Here is a 25975-nt window from a genome sequence, read left to right as displayed (position 1 = left end):
TAATTGGTATGTCAAATTTTTGTTCCTTTTGATGGAGCCTTGCCTTGTCTCTCAGCGCGTTCACAGCTTTGTGGAAGATACCTGTGGCGCTGATTTTTAGGCCAAGGTATGTATAGTGTTTTATGTAATCTAGGGCAATGGGGTCTAGATGGAAGGTGTATTTGTGGTCCCAGTGACTGGACCTTTTTTGGAACACCATTATTTGGGTCTTACTGAAATTTACTGTCACCGGTCTGACAGAATCTGTGCAGAAGATCTAGGTGCTGCTGTTGGCCCTCCTTGGTTGGTGACAGAAGCACCAGAACATCAGCAAACAGTAGACATTTGACTTCAGATTCTAGTAGGGTGATGCCGGGTGCTGCAGACTGTTCTCGTGTCTTCGCCAATTCTATGATATATATGTTGAAGAGGGTGTGGCTTAAGCTGCATCCCTGTCTTACCCCACGGCCCTGTGGGAAGAAATCTGTGTGTTTTTTCCCCCTATTTTAACCAGACACTTGATGTTTGTGTACATGGATTTTATAATGGCGGTTGTTTTCCCCCCAAAACCACTTTCCATCAATTTGTATAGCAGACCCTCATGTCAAATTGAGTCGAATACTATTAGGGTGTGTAGGGTGAATATGTGGTCTGTCTTATGGTAATTTGGTAAAAAGACAATTTGGCATTTGCTCAGTACGTTGTTTTCACTGAGGAAATGTACGAGTCGGCTGTTAATGATAATGCAGAGGATTTTCCCAAGGTTGCTGTTGACGCATATCCCATGGTAGTTATTGGGGCCAAATTTGATCAGTCCTTGGTTCCAAGCATGTTTCACTACTCCCCCCATCTCTCTCTCCATATCTCCCTCTGTGAGTTCTGTGGTATATTCCAGTAGAGAGTGAGACCGGGTCAATTGATCGCTGCTGATAGAAAGGACCTAGAGTGATGCTTCTCCCTGTCTCTCTCAGATGGACGCCTCCACAGACCCACCTCATTTATCTGACCACTACCTCAACTCCACTGGCACGTTTGGGCCCGAGGGTATCTCTCTGTGTGTGTACATGTGTTTGTGTGTGTGTGTTGGGGTGTGTGGGTGTGTGTGTTTGTGTGTGCTTTTTGGTATGTGTGTGTTTGGATGTGTATGTGTGTGTGTTGGGATGTGTTTGTTGGGGTGTGTGTGTGTGTTTGTTTGTGTGTGTGTTGGTTAGTGTGTGTGTGTGTTGGGATCTATGTGTTGGCGTGTGTGTGTTGGGGTGTGTGTGTGTTGGGGTGTGTGTGTGTTGGGGTGTTGTGTTGGGGTGTGTGTGTTGGGGTGTGTTGGGATGTGTGTGTTGGGATGTGTGTGTTGGAGTGTGTGTGTTGGGATGTGTGTGTTGTGATGTGTGTGCTGGGGTGTGTGTGTTGGGGTGTGTGTTTGTGTGTGTGTGGGGGTGTGTGTTGGGGTGTGTGTGTGTGTGTTGGGGTGTGTGTTTGTGTGTGCTGGGGTGTGTGTATTGGGGGGTGTGTTTGTGTGTGTGTATGGGGTGTGTGTTGTGGTGTGTGTGTGGGGGTGTGTGTTGGGGTGTGTGTTTGTGTGTGTGTGTGTGTGTGTGTGTGTGTTGGGGTGTGTGAGCTTTCTCTCTCTCCTTTTTTCTCTGTCCATCATTCTTTCTGTCTGTCTCAGTGTGTATTATTTGTAATACGTTTTATTCTAAATGTATGAGTGGTTAGATTAAGGGATTTTACACGTCTCAGTCGTTAGTCTTTTAGGCCTAAACGAGGCAGGGATGGATTGTGTTGGCCCATGCTGTGAAGGAATGCTGTGTAGTATAAAAGCCAGCCATTTAAGAGCTTTATCAGCTGCATGAACCCTCAACTCTGACTCCGCTCAGAAACCTCTCAGTTGGCAACAGAGAAACCAGGGAGTTTGGTCTCAGGGGAGAGTTAAATGAACTGTGACTGAGAGTCACGGGGTAGTGGGATGTGTGTGTTGGGATTTGTGTGTGTGTTGGGATTTGTGTGTGTTGAGGTGTGTGTGTGTGTTGGGATTTGTGTGTGTTGGGATTTGTGTGTGTTGGGGTGTGTGTGTGTGTTGGGATGTGTGTGGGTGTGTGTGTTGAGATATGTGTGTTGGGATGTGTTGTGTGTGTTGAGATGTGTGTGTTGGGATGTGTGTGTGTGTTGAGATATGTGTGTTGGAATGTGTGTGTTTGGATGTGCGTGTGTGTGTGTTGGGATGTGTGTGTGTGTGTGTGTGTGTGTTGAGATGTGTGTGTGTTGGCGTGTGTGTGTTGGGATATGTGTGTGTGGCTACACTCCTTAGTGTACATGTGCGTGTATGCATGTCGTTGTGTGTGTGTATGTTTGTGCGTGCATGTAGGATTCCACTACTGTTTGTGTGTTGGACCCAGGATAGCTTTCTGGGGAACACTGGCGATCTTCATGACTCCTCAATCACGTGGCCATGTCCGACCCATCCCTGAACCCTCCAACCCCCACCTCGCCAGTCCCTGCTCTTGTAATGTAGGAATACATTAACCCAGGCCAGGCATTGGTCGCCCACTCAGGAACCTTAACCCCCTGACTCGCCAGTCCATCCCCGGGCATCCCAACATGTCAAGTCACACTCGGGTCATGTGACTTTCTCTCACTCTCTCTACCCCTCCACACACTCTAGTTCAGAGTCAGAACTTTCCAGAAGTCTCCCTACTTTATTCCTGACTCCCACGTCGGCCATTTTAGATTTAATCAACAACTCAAAAAGAGGGGATATCCAGGGGTATAGACTCAGCTAAATATTACAAGTCAGGCAGTAACAGGGTGACATGCTACATTTAGTCTTATTCGTCTTGGTTTGACCTCAGCTAGGGAGGCCGAGGTCACTTGTTTTCCCTGGATGGTGGGGGGGGGGGGGGGGCGACGACGACATAGAGGAAGGAGTAGTAGGTGTCAGCCACTACTGACCCACTTGCAGCGGTCCAAGGCACTGCATCTCAGTGCAAGAGGCGTCACTACAGTCCCTGGTTCGAATCCAGACTGTATCACATGATCACATCTCGTGATTGGGAGTCCCATAGGGTGGCTCACAATTGGCCCAGCATCGTCCAGGGTTTGGCCGTCATTGTAAAATAAACATTTGTTCTTAACTGACTTGCCTAGTTAAATATTTAAAAAATAATAATAATAATAAAATAGTGACCCATCTGTCTCTGCTCTTTTATAGAGCCTCGCTGGAGGCAGGAGACAACGAGAACTACCCCCCCTCTAATACTGACAGGCTGTGTCCCAAATGGCACCCCATGCCTTGTATAGTGCACTACTATTAAAATAGGGCACTCTATAGGGAGTAGGGACGATCATTTGGGATGCTGTTTGTCTGTCTGTCTGTATACAATAAGCACTATTCATCGCCATTACAGTTGCTGCTGTTAATAACGGATTACCCATTGTCGTGCTTACGTCTCCAGGTAAGCTATAGCGTGCCAGCACCAGAGTGATCTGAAGCAGAGAGAATCAACAAACGATTACTTCCTGGGAATAGCTTAACTAGTGGGTAAGAATATGCCACTCTCCCATTGGTCTACGGAAAGTAATTGCATGTTGAGTCTCTCTGGCTATAGCACCCGTTGGTATTGCATGGATATGGGCAAGCGGCTGTAGTGCAATCCTATCATGCTGATACTGTAGAGACAGATGAGTGTAGTAAAATGGAATGAACATAGAAACTGCATTGTACGCTCGGAGATGGGGAAATTGACCTTGGCCGTACCTCACAAGTCACTTACGTCACACTTACGTCACAAGACTTGAATGTAATGCTTTTACGCTGATGCTACTCACTGTTCATTATCTATGCACAGTCACTTCACCCCTGCCTGCATGTACATATTACCTCAATTACCTTGACTAACCTGTACCCCTACACATTGACTCAGTACCCCCTGTATATATAGACTCATTATTTATTTATTTATTGTTACTTTTTTAAACTTTAGTTTATTTACTCTTAATTAACTCTTATTTTTCTTAAAACTGCATTGTTGGTTAAGGGCTTGTAAGTAAGCATTTCACGGTAAGATCTACACCTGTTGCATTCGGCGCATGTGACAAATGCATTTTGATTTGATCTGATCACATTTACTGTTTTGCTCCTTGATAATCTCGCCCTAGGTGAATTTCTGTGTAGTGCTCAGGCAAATCGCTGATCATTTGACCCAAATTGGTGGCAGATTGGTAGGATTCACTTCTTTCAATTAATGTCCCTGAAAGAGGGAGTGTGAAGAGATGGATTTCCTTGATGAGCAATGTATTCATCAGAAGAGCACATCTGTGTGGTGTCTCTCTCTCTCTCTCTCTCTCTTACACACACACACACACACACACACACACACACACACACACACACACACACACACACACACACACACACACACACACACACACACACACACACACACACACACACACACATATTGGATGTCAAAAAGCTGCCGGGTAAATTGTAATCCTTTCATCAATTTAATAGTGCAAATAATGCTAAAATACTCCAAATTCATCCCAAAAAAATCTAAGGAAATTATTTGTGCTTGATTGAGCTCGCCTTGGACCAATAGAATACTCCCGAAACTCCAAAGCCCGCCCATCAGGGACACCTGGCAGGCTTGAGCAAACTTTCAAAATATTTGTAATATTTCAAATAGTATTTGAACCCAGGTCTGTAAAAAGGGGAAATCACCTTTGAATAAATAGACACATGCATCTGTATTCACTGTTAGCCCATACAATTCACCAGACACATGCATCTGTATTCACTGTTAGCACGTACAATTCACCAGACACATGCATCTGTATTCACTGTTAGCCCATACAATTCACCAGACACATGCATCTGTATTCACTGTTAGCCCATGCAATTCACCAGACACATGCATCTGTATTCACTGTTAGCCCATACAATTCACCAGACACATGCATCTGTATTCACTGTTAGCCCATACAATTCACCAGACACATGCATCTGTATTCACTGTTAGCACGTACAATTCACCAGACACATGCATCTGTATTACTGTTAGCCCATACAATTCACCAGACACATGCATCTGTATTCACTGTTAGCCCATGCAATTCACCAGACACATGCATCTGTATTCACTGTTAGCCCATACAATTCACCAGACACATGGTCTAGTACGATCCCACCAGTGGAGGCTGCTGACGGCTCGTAGTAATGGCTGGAATGGAGTCAATGGAGTGATATTAAACATGTGGTTTTCATGTTGTTTCCATGTTGTTGATACCATTATCATTGTTGATACCATTACATTGATTCCATTCCAGCCATGACTATGAGCCGTCCTCCCCTCAGCAGTCTCCTCTGGTCCCCACTCGGCCGGGTCCGGCTGACACACTGCCATCACAGGAGCCGGTTTCATCTAGCGGTGAATAAAGTAGGAGCTGGGCTGGAATACTAACGAACCAGGAAAGCAGGGATGCTGCTGTAACTGTCAGTTAAAGTGACTGGCACTGTAATTGTGTCCCTCTGATAGGACCAACCGAACACACGCACTCGCACGATCACATGCATAAACATGTATACGCACACATATAAACGTGTGCGCACACACTCACATACCACACACACACACACACACACACACACACACACACACACAAAAACACACACACACACACACCGTGCGTCCTATAATGGTCCCGTCTTTTAGGATTTATTTATACATCTCAACCAACCCCATACTGTTATTTGGAGTATTCCAATTCTTACCAAGGTGTGTGTGTGTAACGCTTTCTTAATTCATCCCTCACACCAATTACTCCTCCACCTCCCCCTTTTACCACCATTTTCTTCTGCCCTCCATCTGTTTTTATCCACCTCCATCCCTTGTTCTCTCCATCTCCACCTCCATCCCTCATTCTCTCCATCTCCACCTCCATCCCTCATTCTCTCCATCTCCACCTCCATCCCTCATTCTCTCCATCTCCACCTCTATCCCTCATTCTCTCCATCTCCACCTCTATCCCTCATTCTCTCCATCTCCACCTCCATCCCTCATTCTCTCCATCTCCACCTCCATCCCTCATTCTCTCCATCTCCACCTCTATCCCTCATTCTCTCCATCTCCACCTCCATCCCTCGTTCTCTCCATCTCCACCTCCATCCCTCATTCTCTCCATCTCCACCTCTATCCCTCATTCTCTCCATCTCCACCTCCATCCCTCATTCTCTCCATCTCTACCTCATCCCTCATTCTCTCCATCTCCACCTCCATCCCTCATTCTCTCCATCACCACCTCCATCCCTCGTTCATTCCATCACCACCTCCATCCCTCGTTCACTCCGTCTCCACCGCCATCCCTCGTTCTCTCCATCTCCACCTCCATCCCTCATTCTCTCCATCACCACTTCCATCCCTCGTTCTCTCCATCTCCACCTCCATCCCTCGTTCTCTCCACCTCCATCCCTCATTCTCTCCATCTCCACCTCCATCCCTCGTTCTCTCCACCTCCATCCCTCGTTCTCTCCACCTCCATCCCTCGTTCTCTCCACCTCCATCCCTCGTTCGCTCCATCTCCACCTCCATCCCTCATTCTCTCCATTTCCACCTCCATCCCTCGTTCTCTCTACCTCATCCCTCGTTCTCTCCATCTCCACCGTCTTCCAGCTGTTTCTCTCCATTTCCACCTCCATCCCTCATTCTCTCCATCTCCACCTCCATCCCTCGTTCTCTCCACCTCCATCCCTCATTCTCTCAATCTCCACCTCCATCCCTCATTCACTCCATCTCCACCTCCATCCCTCATTCTCTCCATCTCCACCATCTTCCATCTGTTTCTCTCCATCTCCACCGCCATCACTTGTTCTCGCCATCTCGTTCTCACCTTCCATTTGTTTCTCTCCATATGCACCACCATCCCTAACAGTCCTGTTGCCCTCTCAGGCATCTTTCACTTTGAGTCTCACTCTGATGTCTGTCTGTCTGTCTGTCAGTCTGTCAGTACTGGCGGGTGGCCAGTGCTTGACGTCACCCCTTTTGTCAAGGACTAATGTCTCCCTGTACCCCCTGCCTCCTGTCGTGACCGCTGCGGTGTGGTGTAATTAAATGCTACCCATTTATAATGTGTCCTTCCTGGCTCTGCCGCCCACCAAGGTGATGCTTGTCAGAGATGGCCGGCGACCTCTGCCCTTTGTTAAGCTTGTAGGGTGGGGCGACTGGTCGGGAGAAAGCAGAACAGGCGAAATGATTCTCCCTCTCCCTCTGCGGCCAACCAGGCCCATCATATCAGGGTCAGTCAGAGAGACAGATAGTGTACCCTCTGCAGTAGACAAAGTGGGCTGTAATAATGCCTACATTTAGGGGTCAGCTCTAAACAATTCCTCGCGGTCACTCTCCAGCAGACCTTGTGTGCTCGACCTTATAGATGCTATGTTAAGAGGTGACAAAATAGGTTCTAGCACTTAATTCAGGAATATAACAACTGTGTTGCACAGTTTTATTAGTCGTTTTTTGAGGTCTTGTCAGTTAAAAACAAACATACACTCAAACTGGACAGTTTTATCTCAATCTCTTCCTTCAAAGACTCAATCATGGACACTCTTACTGACAGTTGTGGTTGCTTTGCGTGATGTATTGTTGTCTCTACCTTCTTGACCTTTGTGCTGTTGTCTGTGCCCAATAATGTTTGTATCATGTTGTGTGCTGCTACCATGTTGTGTTGCTGCCATGTTGTTGTCATGTGTTGCTGCCTTGCTATGTTGTCATAGGTCTCTCTTTATGTAGTGTTGTGTTGTCTCTCTTGTTGTGATGTGTTTCATCCTATATTTATATGTTTATTTTTCATTTTTATGTTTAATCCCAGCCCCTATCGTCATTGTAAATAATAATTTATTCATAACTGACTTGCATAGTAAAATAAATGTTAAATCAAACAAAATAAAAATAATCACAAAAGTAATCATAATAATCACAATCATTTTTATCATTTTTGTAAAACATTTAATGCATTGGTGGTTTGAATGCTGTAACACAAAATAAAACAAAAGTCCCATTACTAATTATCACTTATTAACCATTATTTATTCATATTACTTTAATAAAATATTTCAGATATTGTGTATATTACATCTTGTTTTATTTGATGACTTTATTATTTCATTCCTACTTTTATGACCGCTGAACACCAACTGTCAATCACTTAGATCATGTATATTCACGTAGAGAATCCTCGCAACGCAACTGCTCTCTATCCCTCTCAAAGTGCATGTGTCTCTTCTCCCTATCCGTGTCTGCCCCACACTAGAGAGGAAGAGACAAGCGAGAGGTTTCATTTTCTGTGCAAAATAAGCCCAATGCGTTTCTAAGGGCTTATTTTGGATCTAAGCTTGTCGCCTGCCTTCCTGCCTTTGGGACAACGACTCTCATTGTTAGGCAGAAACATGAGCATCTCGTCATTATATACAGATCTATGCCCTACGGACAGTAGGCGCGCAATGCATTATGGTCATCGTAGTTAATTACAATGTTTTCTGCGCAAAACTATGTAGAATATTGGCTTGTTGGAAACTACAACTCCCATTGAACAGTTCGGGCTTGAAATTATTTATCTCTAGAGAAACAGCGCATGACGCTCACAGAAATAATTCAGATAATTTAACCAATGTTGGTCAAATAGTTGTTTGATTAACCAAAATTTTTCGGTTTTTAAATCAGCACGAAACAGGTATGTGTGGGCTACACATGGTATACACTGTCCAATGAAATGCTTACTTGCAGGTTCCTTCTGGACAATGCAACAACAATAGGAAATAACACAAGACAAGAATATGAACATAAAGGTAATGTCTCAGTAGAATATAATACATTTTTTCAGCATAAGTATAATACAGGAAGACAATTTATAGTGCAATATTTACATGTGTTTTTGGGAAGGGGGAATTGTGGGGGCAAGTGTTTAAACTCTGCAGTATTTAGCAATCATAATATGAGTCTGGTAGCAGCAGTTGTGATGTGTGTTTAAACATTTGTTACTCCAGTTTCTTGCTTGACTATGTATTTATGAGCGACTGTCAGCCATTTTGTCTCCTCACTCACTCTGAGGGGAAGTGTTTTTATAGTCTCAACAACAGTGGATCTCTCTTGCCTGCCAGTGTCGGCAGGCAAGCTCAAGAAGAAAAGCCTTAACTCCTGATGAAAGACCAATGCCCGAGGGGTTGCTGGGAGGTTGGCTCAGGGGCGGCGCTGAGGTGTCAACCGTCGCTCCCGGCTGTCTGAACGCCTTCTCTTTGGAGCAACCTGACTTAGAGCAAAGGCTCATGGGAAAGCTCCTCCTGGAGAGAGGGTTGTTGTCAGGCCAGTGTATTGGGTATCTTTTAATGTGGTCACTGGAGTCCGTCTGTAGCTCTCTACCTACAAAAATCACCTTCCTCCACAGTGGGCTCCAACTGCAGGCGTCCACATGCTTCCCATCCGAAACAGTTCAGAACAGTTGGTGCATATTATATTATGACAATATTTTGTGAAGTTTTTGTTAGTTTTGACCTTCGACAAGAGTTTTGTTTGTGCACACAAAAAAAAAATTATTGTGAAAAGCCGAAGTTTGAAATACATCCCTTCTTTGGTGATTAGTCAACTGTAGGGGTTTTTCAATTAAGTGTTTGTTGTCATTCAACACTTTTTCATGCACATTTTTTCACTTGAGAACTACTGCACCAAACATCCTAGTTAGATGTAAAATTGTGCGACTAAGATCTCCCCTGCAAAAACATCAAAATTAATTACAGATTTCTTGAGTTATCTTAGATTAATTCAGACTATTTATAGTCCAATATGTTGGCTAAATCAAATCAAATGTTATTGGTCACATACACATTGTTAGCAGATGTTATTGTGAATGTAGTGCAATGCTTATGCTTCTAGAACAGTGAAGCAGTATATAACAGGTAATGTCTAACAATTCCACAACAAAACCTAATATCTAACAAATTCCACAACAAAACTTAATACACACAATCTAGTAAAGAAATGGGATGAGAATATATAAGTATAAAATATATGGATCAGCAGTGACAGAGCAGTTAAGATACAATAGATAGTAAAGAATAGATTGTGAAGGATACAGTATACAGTGTATACATATGAGATGAGTAATGCGAGACATGTAAACATTCTTAAAGTGGTATTAAAGTGACTAGTGTTCCATTTATTAAAGTGGCCAATGATATCAAGTCTATAGGTAGGCAGCCTGATGGCCTTGAGATAGAAGATGTTTTTCAATCTCTCTCTCCCAGCTTTGATGCACCTGTACTGACCTCTCCTTCTGGATGATAGCGGGCTGAACAGGTAGTGGCTCGGGTGGTTATTGTCCTTTATGATATTTTTGGCCTTCCTGTGACATTGGGTGGTGTAGGTGTCCTGGAGGGCAGGCAGTTTGCCCCCGGTGATGCGTTGTGCAGACCGCACCACCCTCTGGAGAGCCCTGCTGTCGTGGACAGTACAGTTGCCGTACCAGGCGGTGATACAGCCCGACAGGATGCTCTCAATTGTGCACCTGTAAAAGTTAGTGAGGGTTTTTGGTGACAAGCCACATTTTTTCAGCCTCCTGAGGTTGAAGAGGCGCTGTTGCGCCTCCTTCACCACACTGTCTGTGTGCGTAGACCATTTCAATTCATCAGTGATATGTACACAGAGGAACTTAAAACGTTTCACCTTCTCCACTGCTGTCTCGTCGTTGTGGATAGAGGGGTGCTCCCTTTGCTGTTTCCTGAAGTCCACGAACATCTCTTTTGTTTTGCTGACATTGAATGAGAGGTTATTTTCCTGACAACACACTCCGAGGCCGTTCTGTACCATCACTCATTCATATATCTTTATGTACATATTCTTTATCCCTTTACACTTGTGTGTATAAGGTAGTAGTTGTGAAATTGTTAGGTTAGATTACTCGTTGGTTATTACTGAATTGTCGGAACTAGAAGCACAAGCATTTCGCTACACTCGCATTAACATCTGCTAACCATGTGTATGTGACAAATGAAATTGGATTTGATTTGATTTGAAACAAGGTTCTAGAGACTGTTGACATCTAGTGGAAGCCTTAGGAAGTGCAATGTGACCCCATAGACACTGTGTATTGGATAGGCAATGAGTTGAAAAACTACAAACCTCAGATTTCCCACTTCCTGGTTGGATTTTTTCTCAGGTTTTTGCCAGCCATATGAGTTCTGTTATACTCACAGACATCATTCAAACAGTTATAGAAACTTCAGAGTGTTTTCTATCCAAATCTACTAATAATATGCATATATTAGCAACCGGGCCTGAGTAGCAGGCAGTTTACTCTGGGCACCTTATGCATCCAAGCTACTCAATACTGCCCCCCAGTCCCAAAGAAGTAACTGATGAGTTTGGAGGGTACTATGGTGTTGACTGCTGAGCTGTAGTCAATGAACAGCATTCTTACATAGGTATTCCTCTTGTCCAGATGGGATAGGGCAGTGTGCAGTGTGATGGCGATTGTATCGCCTGTGGACCTATTGGGGCGGTAGCAAATTGGAGTGGGTCTAGTGTGACAGGTAGGGTAGAGGGGATATGGTCCTTGACTAGTCTCTCAAAGCACTTCATGATGACAGAAGTGAGTGCTAAGGGGGGGTATATTAATTTATTTCAGTTACCTCAGCTTTCTTGGGAACAGGAACAATGGTGGCCATCTTGAAGCATGTGGGGACAGCAGACTGGGATAGGGAGAGATTACATATGTCTGTAAACACACCAGCCAGCTGGTCTGAGCATCCACTGAGGATGCAACTAGAGATGCCGTCTGGGCCGGCAGCCTTGCGAGGGTAAACACGTTTAAATGTTTTACTCACGTCGGCCACGGAGAAGGAGAGCCCACAGTCTTTGTTAGCAGGCCACGTTGGTGGCACTGTATTGTCCTCAAAGCGTGCAAGAAAGTTGTTTCATTTGTCTGGAAGCAAGAAGTCGATGTCCGCGACAGGGCTGGTTTTCTTTTAGTAATCCATGATTGTCTGTAGAACCTGCCACATACAGTGGGGCAAAAAAGTATTTAGTCAGCCACCAATTGTGCCACTTAAAAAGACGAGAGAGGCCTGTAATTTTCATCATAGGTACACTTCAACAATGACAGACAAAATGAGAAGAAAAAAATCCAGAAAATCACATTGTAGGATTTTTTATGAATTTATTTGCAAATTATGGTGGAAAATAAGTATTTGGTCACCTACAAACAAGCAAGATTTCTGGCTCTCACAGACCTGTAACTTCTTCTTTAAGAGGCTCCTCTGTCCTCCACTCGTTACCTGTATTAATGGCACCTGTTTGAACTTGTTATCAGTATAAAAGACACCTGTCCACAACCTCAAACAGTCACACTCCAAACTCCACTATGGCCAAGACCAAAGAGCTGTCAAAGGACACCAGAAACAAAATTGTAGACCTGCACCAGGCTGGGAAGACTGAATCTGCAATAGGTAAGCAGCTTGGTTTGAAGAAATCAACTGTGGGAGCAATTATTAGGAAATGGAAGACATACAAGACCACTGATAATCTCCCTCGATCTAGGGCTCCACGCAAGATCTCACCCTGTGTGGTCAAAATGATCACAAGAACGGTGAGCAAAAATCTCAGAACCACACGGGGGGACCTAGTGAATGACCTGCAGAGAGCTGGGACCAAAGTAACAGCCTACCATCAGTAACACACTACGCCGCCAGGGACTCAAATCCTGCAGTGCCAGACGTGTCCCCCTGCTTAAGCCAGTACATGTCCAGGCCCGTCTGAAGTTTGCTAGAGAGCATTTGGATGATCCAGAAGAAGATTGGGAGAATGTCATATGGTCAGATGAAACCAAAATATAACTTTTTGGTAAAAACTCAACTCGTCGTGTTTGGAGGACAAAGAATGCTGAGGTGCATCTAAAGAACACCATACCTACTGTGAAGCATGGGGGTGGAAACATCATGCTTTGGGGCTGTTTTACTGCAAAGGGACCAGGACGACTGATCCGTGTAAAGGAAAGAATGAATGGGGCCATGTATCGTGACATTTTGAGTGAAAACTTTCTTCCATCAGCAAGCGCATTGAAGATGAAACGTGGCTGGGTCTTTCAGCATGACAATGATCCCAAACACACTGCCCGGGCAATGAAGGAGTGGCTTCGTAAGAAGCATTTCAAGGTCCTGGAGTGGCCTAGCCAGTCTCCAGATCTCAACCCTATAGAAAATCTTTGGAGGGAGTTGAAAGTCCGTGTTGCCCAGCAACAGCCCCCAACATCACTGCTCTAGAGGAAATCTGCATGGAGGAATGGGCCAAAATACCAGCAACAGTGTGTGAAAACCTTGTGAAGACTTATAGAAAACGTTTGACCTCTGTCATTGCCAACAAATGGTATATAACAAAGTATTGAGATAAACTTTTGTTATTGACTAAATACTTATTTTCCACCATAATTTGCAAATAAATTCATTAAAAATCGTTTTCTGGATTTTTTTCTTCTCATTTTGTCTGTCATAGTTGAAGTGTACCTATGATGAAAATTACAGGACTCTCATCTTTTTAAGTGGGAGAACTTGCACAATTGGTGGCTGACTAAGTACTTTTTTGCCCCACTGTATGTCTCTTGTTTGAGCCGTTGAAATGCGACTCCACTTTGTCTCTATACTGACGCTTTGCTTGTTTGATTGCCTTACGGTGGGAATTACTAAATTACTGTCGCCTTGCCATGATTATGTTCGGTGGTAAGTGCTTTCAGTTTGCACAAATGCTGCCATCAATCCACGGTCTCTGGTTAAGGAAGGTTTTAATAGTCACAGTGTACAGCATCTCCTATACACTTCCTTATTTACCCGCTCACCGAGTCAGCGTATTTATCAATGTTATTGTCTGAGGTTACCCGGAACATATCCTAGTCCACATGATCGAAGCAATCTTGAAGCGTGGATTCCGATTGGTCAGACCAGAGTTGGATAGACCTAAGCACGGGTGCTTCCTTTTTTAGTTTCTGCCTTTAGTAGGGGAGCAACAAGATGGAGTCACGGTTGGATTTGCCAAAAGGATGGCGGGTTAGGGCCTTGTATGCATCGTAGCAATGGTCGAGCGTGTTACTCACTCGTGTACTGCATTCAATATGCTGTTAGAATTTAGGTAGCCTTGTTCTCAAATTAGCTTTGTTAAAATCCCCAGCTTCCGTAAATGCAGCCTCAGGATATATGGTTTCCAGTTTGCATAAAGTCCAGTGAAGTTCTTTGATGGCCGTCTTGTTATCCGCTTGCGGGGGGATCTACACGGCTGTGACGATAACCGAGGAGAGTTCTCTTGGGAGATAATACGGTCGGCATATGATTGTGAGGAATTCTAAGTCAGGTGAACAAAAGGACTTGAGTTATTGTATGTTGTTACAGTTACACCATGACTAGTTAATCATGAAACATACACCTCCGCCCTTCATCTTACCGGAGAGGTGTTTCTTCTTGTCGACGCGATGCACTGAAAATCCCATTGACTGTACGGACTCTGACAGCATGTCCCCAGCTATCCATGTTTCCGTGAAACAGAGTATGTTACAATCCCGGATTTCTCTTTGGAAAGCCCTGATTTCGTCTACTTTGTTAACTAGGGACGCAGACAAAGGATCCACTTTGGGAAAGTGGTATTCCTGGTCGTAGTGCTGGTTATGCTGGTAAGTTGACGTCTCTCTGATATCCAATAGTTCCCCCCGGCTGTATGTAATAACACTTAAGGTTTTCTGGGCTAACAATGTAAGAAATAATACATAAAAAAAACATAAAACTGCACAGTTTCCAAAGGACTAGAAGCGAAACTGCCATCTCTATCGGCGCCATCATGCTACGGTGTCTCAAGATGGAGAAACAGTACCATTGCGAAGGTATTTTCAAGCGAAGGTCGAAGGTATGCGAGCGCACTTGTTCGGTTCGCCTAAGTAAGTTCCGCAGAACCGAAACATGCGGAAGGAAGCCTTAAGGCTGTGCCTAGTCAATGGCTAGGCTATAGTGTGGGATCACATGCTAGCGCTAGTGGCTAAACGCTACAGCACACTACAAGGATAGAATACCAATACAGCTTCATAGCTGTAGTGTCGGCACTCACCTAACCTTACACTACAATACTGACTGTACATCACTCCGGAGAAGAGTATCTTCTACATGTAAATATTGGCCTGTTTTTAAAGAGGTACACTGTGTTTATGAACTCTGCGCAGTGCACATTACAAAGAACTAGTCAGTCAAAGGTAATGGATGGAGAGCAGCAAATGAGTTACGACAGGGGAGAAAAAAAGGAGGAGAGAGAGTAGAAGAGAGACCATAGACCACACAGATGTGCTCTTCTGTGTTCATCAAGGACATCCATCTCTTCACACTCCCTTTTTCAGGGACAGCATTGACCCCTGAAATCAATAAGGGTAGCATTTCTAGACTCTAAAATAGATATTTCTCTAAGGCAGTCTCTAGTTCACACACACACACACACACACACACACACACACACACACACACACACACACACACACACACACACACACACACACACACACACACACACACACACACACTAGTGTTATTATGAATAAGCCAGTGTGTCCTTGGTTACATGCGCCACATTCATCAGATAAAGACTCCTAAGCTCTGGAGGTAAATGCTAGTGACAAAGCTCACACACTGAAAAGACGATACGAACGAGCGTCACTCTTTACAATGCGCTTTCATTTTTAACATTAACAGGAATGAGCAGATGCTAGATTTTAAGGAATGCTGTAAAAATATAAATAATAATAATAAAAGAGTACATGTTAGAAAAGCATCAATCCAGTTTCAATTGATTCTCATCTTTAAACTATTGCATAACTGCATAGGAACTGTTTTGTCATTAAATTGACCTTCTTTGTCTGTGAATCAGAGAAAATCGGACATCACTATGTGCTATTTATTCATTCCTAGGTTCCAAATTCACAATTGAATTCAGTGGTTCGGTAGATTAGCCTAAATAGCTCTTGTATTGTGCCGTTAAGTGGCCCTGTCACACATTACGTCCCATTTGGAGTAATCAACAGGGTATTTTTTCATGCCTCGTTGCGTTTGTTTGCATCACTTCACTTAATGGTTGAAAATGTGAGTATCTTAAATACGTCCCACAGTTTTTCTTCCTTTTAATCCTACCCTGTGATGTCACAGAGAAGCCTTTTTTTTAGGACCTTTCTTCTTCTCTTTTTTTAACCACTGATAATAGAAATGATATGTTTGCACATATGCAGACAGTGGTATGGCACTGGAGTTAATGAATATAACTTTGAAAAGTGGCAGAATTGCCCTGTCACGTGTGCTCCTTCTCCGGCCTCTAGGTCACCAGGCTGCTCGTTATGGCGCACACCTGTCACCAGGCTGCTCGTTATGGGGCACACCTGTCACCATCGTTACGCACATCAGCGCCTCATGACACTCACCTGGACTCCATCACCTCCTTGATTACCTGCCCTATATATGTCACTCCCTTTGGTTCCTTCCCCAGTCGTCATTGTTTCTGGTTCAGTTTCATGTCTGTGCAGTGTTTCTTGTTTTGTATTATGGTTGAATTTATTAATTAAATTATTCACTCCCTGAACTTGCTCCCCGACTCCCAGCGCACACGTTACAGAATGACGCCTCACCAAAGGGAAGAATCAGGGAGTGTTTTTGTGTTGGAGGTGATGTCGGGTCCGACTGGAGTTACCTGGGAGGCCTCAGCCGGTTTGTCGGATTCTCATGCCTCGGCGAGTTCGACGGGTTACCCTACCTCAGCGGGATCGATAGGCTCCCATGGCTCAGCTGGGTGAACAGGTTCCCGTGCCTCAACCGGGGAGGTCTCAGCCGGCTCTCACGCCTCAGCCGGTTCGTCCGGTATCTGTGCCTCAGCGGAGGCGACCGGTCTGCTCCTGATCCCCAGGATCGTCATCTTGGTCGGTGTCCTGCGGCTGGAGCTGTGCGTCAGGGAGGGGGTACTGTCACATGTGCTCCTTCTCCGGCCTCTAGGTCACCAGACTGATCGTTATGGGGCACACCTGTCGCCCTCATTACGCGCACCAGCGCGTCATCAGACTCGCCCGGACTCCATCACTTCCCTGATTACCTTCCCTATAAATGTCACCCCCTTTGGTTCCTTCCCTATATGTGTCACTTCCCTTTGGTTCCGTCCCTATATATGTCACTCCCTTTGGTTCCTTCCCCAGGCATTATTGTTTCAGTTTCATGTCTGTGCGTTGTTCGTGTTTCTTGCTTTGTATTAAGGCTTAATCTATTTATTAAATGATTCACTCCCTGAACTTGCTTCCCGACTTCCAGTCACACGTCACATGCCCTTTAATATGAATTCACTCATTTGTAAATTGCTCTGGATTAGAGCTTCTGCTAAACGACTAAAATGTGAACATGTAAAACCTTTTATATAGTCCCCTTTATCTGGCAGACGGTGGGAATTAGCTGATGCTGTCTATCCAGTATGCTTGTATTTGCCTTGATAGAGTGGCGTTCATGAGGTAGTCTAGTCTAGGCTCTGAGTTCTTGCAAGAAGGGAGAAAGAGAGAGCGATGGGACAAACTGGTAGTACTTTAGCCCTGAGTGATTTATTAAAGGGCTAGTGGAAACAAGGGATTGTCTGCGGTTTTGTCTTTAGACCTGTGGCACTCAAGCATAGCAGATATTTATCACTCTGTAGAGCCATTTAGGACCACTGTCAAGTCCACAGCCTCACAGCCTGTTGCTAAGTGTCAGCACTGGCCACCATTTCCTGTGTTGATTGATCCAATTGGTTGAACACTTTAGGACCACTTCCTGCTTGTTTTCCAGTGACCCTGGCGTTTCATAACAATCACTACTAGCGGTCTGTTCAACCACAGGTCTGTATCTCCTACTACCGAACTTCATAACCATACAGTAGACTTACTAAAGACACACACACACACACACACACACACACACACAAGCATTATGCTGGCCTCCACAAAGTGTAGACCCATCTCAGAGTCTCTCAGACTCCCCATCATGGCAGGTCCATCTTCTGCTTAACACAACACTCTCTGTTACCCCAATACTCTCGCTTATGTTTCCAGCTTCAACAGTACACTAATACCTTACAATACAAAACAATACACACAAATCCACAAAATAAAAATTATGGAATTAAGAAATATAGAAATATTAGAACGAGCAATGTCAGAGGCTGGAATATAAATCTATATGTACTGTATTTGATGGTGTGTATAGACGTTATGGACAGTATATGCATAGAAAAGGTGTGTACAGCAGTAGTTATATAAGATGAACCTTGACAAGGATACACTATATACTGTACATATGAAGTGGGTAAAAGAGTATGTAAACATTATTCAAGTGACCAGTGTTCAATGACTCTATGTACCAAGGCCAGCAGTCTCTAAGGTGCAGGGTAGAGTACCAGGTGGTAGCTGGCTAGTAACAGTGACTAAAGTTCAGGGTAGTGTACTGGGTGGAGGCCGGCTAGTTTTTGACTCTATTATAGTCTGATGGTCTGGAAGATGTCTCTTGGTCCCAGCTTGGATGCACCTGTTCTCCATACAGTATTGCACTCGCTCTCTCTCTGTCTCTGTCTCTCTCTCTCTCTCTCTCTGTGTCTCTGTCTCTCTCTCTCTGTGTGTCTCTCTCTCTCTGTGTCTCTGTCTCTCTGTCTCTGTCTCTCTGTCTCTCTCTCTGTGTGTCTCTCTCTCTGTCTCTCTCTCTCTCTCTCTCTCTCTCACTGTCTGTTTCTCGCTCTCTGTCTCTGTGTCTCTCTCTCTGTCTCTGTCTCTCTGTGTCTCTCTCTCTCTGTCTCTGTCTCTCTCTCTGTGTCTCTGTCTCTCTCTCACTGTCTGTTTCTCACTCTCTCTGTCTCTCTCTCTCTCTGTCTGTCTCTCTCTCTCTCTCTCACTGTCTGTTTCTCGCTCTCTCTGTCTCTCTCTGTGTCTCTCTCTCTCTCTCTCTCACTGTCTGTTTCTCGCTCTCTCTGTCTCTGTGTCTCTCTCTCTCTGTCTCTCTCTCTCTGTCTCTCTCTCTCTGTCTCTCTCACTCTCTCTCCCCGCTCATCTGGGAAAGGCATGTTTTTCTGGCCCCTCGGGCAAAGTTTTTTCTCATGAATGTTATTTATTTTTTACATGTGTTTGTGTGTGTGTGTATACTTGTGTGTATTTCCACGCTGTGCTTTGGCCCCTGCTCTCTTTCTGCATGCCTTGGTCCTCCCCTTCCTCTCTCTACCCATAATGCTCAGCTCCAGGACCAACATGTTAGCATCAATAATGCATAGATTAAGAGGCTCAGCATTTCAGAGAGAGTAGGCCTGACTTCTCCAGAAACACCAGGATCACGGCGGCCATCTTGGCTTCCAAGGTGGTGTGAGGGAATGGGAGGTGTCGAGAGACAGAGGAGGGACAGTGAAACTGGGGCCAGTTAGGGAAAATATGTAGATCTGATATATGTGGGGAGGGTTGGCATTGGTCACATGTGTGTATGTGTGTTAATGGGTCCTGGATTCCCGTCGGCCAGAGGAAAAAGCAGGGCTAACAGCCTTCTGCAGCCGGTTACAAAGCTCAAGAATTAATTCAGGGACGAAGGACACAAGTTTGTCATATGTGCAATAAGCGCTCCTTTCTCAATAAAACAAGATGCGCACAAGGACAAGTTTATATTTTGAAACGACATAATGACTTTTAATCCCCTGCAAAAAAAAGGGTTAGCTTCTGTGCTACTCAAGGATAAAGGGAAATGCTGTGAATTTTGAGCGTTAGCCGTTAACTAGCAATTAGCGGTTTCCCCTCCACCTGCGTTCGATGAAGCAGTTTACGGCGAGGTTTTATCAATCGATTGGTGTCCATGTGAGCATCATCTGACTGAAGCACTAGTCATCTCTCTTCCATCTTCAGGGGGGGGGGTGTGGTGTGGCTGCTTTTAGCAGAGATCCTCCACCCCTCTCCACCCACCTGGCCTCCTACTAGACAGATGCAGAAACAGTGGGATTCCTCCACTTCCTCCCACCGTTTACATCCAGAACAATGAGGCTGTCACAGCAAACCATCCCCTTGACACTTCTACACTCCCCCTGTTTATCCTCCTCTTTCTCTCTCCATTTCTCTCTCTCTCCAATGACATCACCCGAAGAAAGGAAAACAAACACATAAGGCCGTTTCAACACGAGAAAGAGAAGAGGAAGGGTGTGTGTGTGTGTGTGTGTGTGCGTGTATCCCTTTGTGTTGAGATGATGAGCTCAGGTTCTGACGGCCTATTGTTGTAGTAAAAGAGCTCTGCTGACTCCTCCCTCCCCAGAGTGTGTGCATGCTTGCTTGCTCGTGTGTGTCTGCCTATGTGTGTGTCTGTGTGCGTGTGTGCGTGTGTGCGTGTGCGTGCGCGTGCGTGTGTGTGGATGGGCCGTTTAGGTGCGTGGAGACTTGGCAGGCGGTGTGGCGTGGTATCTGGGCTGATGGGTTACACTGTAAGGTTAAGCTGCGAGAGACGGCCTGACTGGAGGTGTGTGTTGCAAAAACAATCCTCCCTGTAGCTACGTACACGTGGAATAGACAGATCAGGGTTGTCCCACTGGAAGTGGAACACTGATGATTTTGAATGGCATGTGATGCATACAGTTGTAGGATCTTAACAGCCGTTGTGACAGCCGTTGAAACAGACTCACTTTTAAAATATTGGAATGCAGAATTGGTGATATCCTCTCATCTCCTCCTTTCCTCTCTTCCCCTCCTCTCCTCCTCCTCACTTCCCCTCCTCCTCTCTTCCTTTCTTCCTCCCGGCAGAGACATCCTGTTTGAAGACCACAGCCTTCTCTTCGTGGGGCCTCGGCACTCCAGCCAGATCAAAGGTCGCCCCCGGAGCAAGATGGCCGCCGGCGGTCCACCCTGCCTACGTCTGCCGGCCCTGCTGCCCCTCAGCACTCTGTTGCTCTGTATGCTGCTTACTGGCTTCCATGCCTTATGTGAGTGCCACTCTAATACGTACATGTGTGTGTGTGTGTGTGTGTGTGTGTGTGTGTGTGTGTGTGTGTGTGTGTGTGTGTGTGTGTGTGTGTGTGTGTGTGTGTGTGTGTGTATGTACTGAGCCAGCACAATTGACCTTATATCTCATTTTTTTTCAGTTCAAATGTACTTTCAGTGTTTTCCTTTTTGACCTATTTAATATTTAATTCACTTTTATTTTATGTCACATTGTACACTATATATACAAAAGTATGTGGACACCTCTTCAAATGAGAGGCTTCGGCTAGGTGTAAAGGTGTATTGAATTGGTGTAAGATGTATAGAATCGAGCACACAGCCATGCAGTCTCCATAGGAAACATTGGCAGTAGTATGGCCTAACTGAAGAGCTCAGTGACTTTCAAGCTCAGAACGGGACATCCGAGTGCTGAAGCATGTAATGCCCTCGGTTGCAACACTCACTACTGAGTTCCAAACTGCATCTTGAAGAAACATCAGCACAATAACTGTTTGTCGGGAGCGTCATCAAATGGATTTCCATGGCCAAGCAGCCGCACACAAGCCTAAGATCACCATGCACAATGCCAAGCATCGGCTGGAGTGGTGTAAAGCTCTCCGCCACTGGACTCTGGAGCAGTGAAAACGTGTTCTCTGTAAAGTGATGAATCACTCTTTACCATCTGGCAGTCTGACGGACAAATCTGAGTTTGGTGGATGCCAGAAGAACGCTACCTGCCCCAATGCATAGTGCCAACTGTAAAGTTAGGTGGAAGAGGAATAATGGTCTGGGGCTGTTTTCCATGGTCCAGGCCAAACGTGTAAGTCAGATAAGAGTGTACGTCTGTTTTCCTCTACACATCCATCTTCTTAGTCTATCTGTGTGTCGTCCCATCCCTCCCCATACCACGGCTTTGCCAAATGACATACCATCCTTTATCTAGTATGGGGGAAAATACGATACAGTTATAGGTAGCATTAACTAACGTCAACTAGCGCTAGTCGGCTGTACCTGCACAAAACTGTATTTTTCTTCCTACAGCTTGTTCTCCATCTTCTTTTTAATAAATAGTGAGCCAACATTTTCAGAACTTTTATTTCCATGACTGATCAAAACTAATTTTCTCATACTCTCTCATTTCTCTGCAGCAGACATATAGTGAAAAATATGTTTGGAACATAAACTTGCAATAAAATAGTTGTATCGAATCGCAATACATACAGTTGAAGTCGGAAGTTTACATACACTTACGCTGGAGTCATTAAAACTCCTTTTTCAACCACTCCACACATTTCTTGTTAACAAACTATAGTTTTGGCAAGTCGGTTAGGACATCTACTTGTGCATGACACAAGTCATTTCTTTGTAAACAATTGTTTACAGACAGATTATTTCACTTATAATTCACTGTATCACAATTCCAGTGGGTCAGAAGTTTACATACACTAAGTTGACTGTGCCTTTAAACAGCTTGGAAAATTCCAGAAAAAAAATGTCATGGCTTTAGAAGCTTCTGATAGGCTTATTGACATAATGAACATGAACGTACTTTGGTGCAAAAAGTGCAAATCATTCCCAAAACAACAGCAAAGGACCTTGCGAAGATGCTGGAGGAAACAGGTACAAAAGTATCTATATCCACAGTAAAACGAGTCCTATATCGACATAACCTGAAAGGCCGCTCAGCAAGGAAAAAGCCACTGCTCCAAAACCATCATTAAAAAGCCAGACTACAGTTTGCACATGGGGACAAAGATGGTACTTTTTTGAGAAATGTCCTCTGGTCTGATGAAACAAAAATAGAACTGTTTGGCCCTAATGATCATGGAGGAAAAAGGGGGGGCCTTGCAAGCTGAAGAACACCATCCCAACCATGAAGCACAGGGGTTGCAGCATTATGTTTTGGGGGTGCTTTGCTGCAGGAGGGACTGGTGCACTTCACAAAATAGATGGCATCATTAGGAGGGAAATTATGTGTATATTTTGAAGCAACATCTCAAGACATCAGCCAGGAAGTTAAAGCTTGTTCGCAAATGGGTCTTCCAAATGGACTATGACCCCAAGCAAGGAGGCCTCTCAAACCTGACTCAGTTACACCAGCTCTGTCAGGAGGAATGGGCCAAAATTCTACCAACTTTTTGTGGAAAGCTTGTGGAAGGCTACCGAAAATGTTTGACCCAAGTTAAGCAATTTAGAGTCAATGCTACCAAATACTATTTGAGTGTATGTAAACTTCTGACCCACTGGGAATGTGATGAAAGAAATACAAGCTGAAATCAATCATTCTCTCTACTATTATTCTGACATTTCACATTCTTAAAATAAAGTGGTGATCCCAACTGACCTAAGACAGGGAATTTTTACTCTGATTAAATGTCAGGAATTGTGAAAAACTGAGTTTAAATGTATTTGGCTAAGGTGTATGTAAACGTCAGACTTCAACTGTATATAATCAGTACCTAAGTATTGTTAGAATCTGAACAGAGTAAAAACTCACTTGAGATTTACCCCTTAGGACTTAACCTTCGCATGAACCACCCTGCTCAGGCTTACCTTCCAGGACTTACCCTAAATCCAAGACCGGTTGTAACACAGTGGGACTGCTGAATAAGCTCAGGCTTTCTAGGTCCGTATCCTATCGTTTGTATTCAGCCTATGACTCTCATCTCCCCAAGATGTCAGAATGAGTAGTAACAGGTGTAGGAACTGTGCCTACCTTGTTTTTGGTTCTGTCTCCTGCTCCACTGATTTTAACTCTCAAGTTCGACTGTCAATCGTGGTGAATCCTGCCGACAACGCCAATAATAAGGTTCTGAACAAACAGAGTAAAAACTCATGGACGACTAGAAAAAGCTCAAACCAAGTTTTTTCAACCACTGGGTCATACAGCTGCAAAAATAAGATACAAGTCACAGAAGCACATCTTTTATATCTTCCAACTAGGCGGTGTCACCTCCTTGCATGTCTAAGATAACCAATCCTTCTTTTGTGTTAGGCAGAAACATAGTAGATTCCTCTTACTGGTATTGTCATGGCCCTGCCTAACTCTAGGACCCTCATGGGCGTGGAAGTGAGAATGTATTTGTGAGATAGGACTGTAATCAGATGTTCTTCAATGTGGGCCCCTGTGGTCCCTCTTCCAGCTGTATCGAGTACATTTTCACATCCCTCATGGTCCCGGTTCCTGGCCTGCCTTATCAAGAACTGAAACTAGACAGTTACCCTTGGCCTCCCTCCTTAGGAACATTCATATTGAACAATATATTTGAACAGAATATGAACTTTCTACACTTCCCCTTTTCTCACTCAGTAACTTTCCTCGTCACTCAGTAACTTTCCACACACCAAGTTCCTCTTTACACTTCCTTGACCCTGGTCTGATCAATCAGAATCCGCGCTTCAAGACTGTTTTGATCACTCAGACTGGGATATGTTCAGAGTAAGCTTCAGAAAATAATTGTGACACATATACCGATACAGTGAATGAGTTTATCAGGAAGTGCATAGGAGATGTTGTACTCACTGTGACTGTTAAAACCTACCCCAACCAGAAACTGTGGATAGATGGGAGCATTCGTGCAAAACTGAAAGCACGAACCACCACATTTTACCAGGGTATGAAGACTGGGAATATGGAAGAATACAAACAGTGTAGTTATTCCCTCCACAAAGCAGTCAAGCAGACTAAACCAATCAATCAATCAATCAATCAAATGTATTTATAAAGTCCTTCTTACATCAGCTGATGTCACAAAGAAACCCAGCCTAAAACCCCAAACAGCAAGCAATGCAGGTGTAGAAGCACGGTGGCTCAGGAAAAAACTCCCTAGAGAGGCCGGAACCTAGAGAGGAACCAGGCTATGATGGGTGGCCAGTCCTCTTCTGGCTGTGCCGGGTGGAGATTATAACAGAACATGGCCACGATGTTCAAATGTTCATAGATGACCAGCAGGGTCAAATAATAATAATCACAGTGGTTGTAGAGGGCGTAACAGACCAGCACCTCAGGAGTAAATGTCAGTTGGCTTTTCATAGCCAATCATTCAGAGTATCTCTACCGCTCCTGCTGTCTCTAGAGAGTTGAAAACAGCAGGTCTGGGACAGGTAGCACGTCCGGTGAACAGGTCAGGGTACCATAGTCGCAGGCAGAACAGTTGAAACTGGAGCAGCAGCACGACCAGGTGAACTGTAGACAGCAAGGAGTCATCAGGCTAGGTAGTCCTGAGGCATGGTCCTAGGGCTCATGTCCTCTGAGAGAAAGAAAGAGAGAATTAAAGAGAGCATACTTAAATTCACACAGGACACCGGATAAGACAACACATAAACACATAAACTACTGCAGCATAAATACTGGAGGCTGAGACAGGAGGGGTCGGGAGGCACTGTGTCCGGGGGCCAAACAGGCAGGATATAACCCAAACCACAGGGCCAAACAGGCAGGATATAACCAAAACCACTTTGACAAAGCACAGCCCCCACACCACTAAACGGATATCTTCAACCGCCAACTTACCATCCTGAGACAAGGCCGAATATAGCCCACGAAGATCTCCCTCACGGCAGGAACCCAAGAGGGGGTGCCAACCAGGACAGGAAGATCACGTCAGTGACTCAACCCACTCAAATGATGCACCCCTCCTTGGGACGGGATGGAAGAGCACCAGTAAGCCAGTGACTCAGCCCCTGTAATAGGGTTAGAGGCAGAGAATCCCAGTGGAGAGAGGGGAACCGGCCAGGCAGAGACAGCAAGGCCGGTTCGTTGCTCCAGTGCCTTTCCGTTCACGTTCACACTCCTGGGCCAGACTACACTCAATCATAGGACCTACTGAAGAGATGAGTCTTCAGTAAAGACTTAAAGATTGAGACCGAATCTGCGTCTCTCACATGGATAGGCAGATCATTCCATAAAAATCGAGCTCTATAGGAGAAAGCCCTGCCTCCAGCTTAGAAATTCTAGGGACAGTAAGGAGGCCTGTTGATTTACAGTTGATTTGTCAAAACC

At 44.7% G+C, this 25975-nt stretch overlaps 1 protein-coding gene across 5 annotated transcripts in view; it reads left to right on the top strand.

Moving 5' to 3' along the window:
* The window catches only part of LOC139420041 (protein tyrosine phosphatase receptor type Sa), a 367333-nt gene that overhangs the window by 123304 nt on the left and 218054 nt on the right, over positions 1-25975 (top strand). For all 5 annotated transcript variants that reach the window (XM_071170075.1, XM_071169830.1, XM_071169988.1 and 2 more), the window contains one exon: positions 20797-20975. In XM_071170075.1, coding sequence (XP_071026176.1) covers positions 20879-20975 — 97 coding nt within the window. In that variant the 5' untranslated portion in view covers positions 20797-20878. The remainder of the gene's footprint in view (positions 1-20796; positions 20976-25975) is intronic.

This window comes from Oncorhynchus clarkii, chromosome 1, assembly GCF_045791955.1.
Source record: "Oncorhynchus clarkii lewisi isolate Uvic-CL-2024 chromosome 1, UVic_Ocla_1.0, whole genome shotgun sequence".
NCBI lineage: Eukaryota > Metazoa > Chordata > Actinopteri > Salmoniformes > Salmonidae > Oncorhynchus > Oncorhynchus clarkii.
The sequence above is the reverse complement of the archived record's forward strand: the minus strand, read 5'-3'. Positions and strand labels throughout refer to the sequence as shown.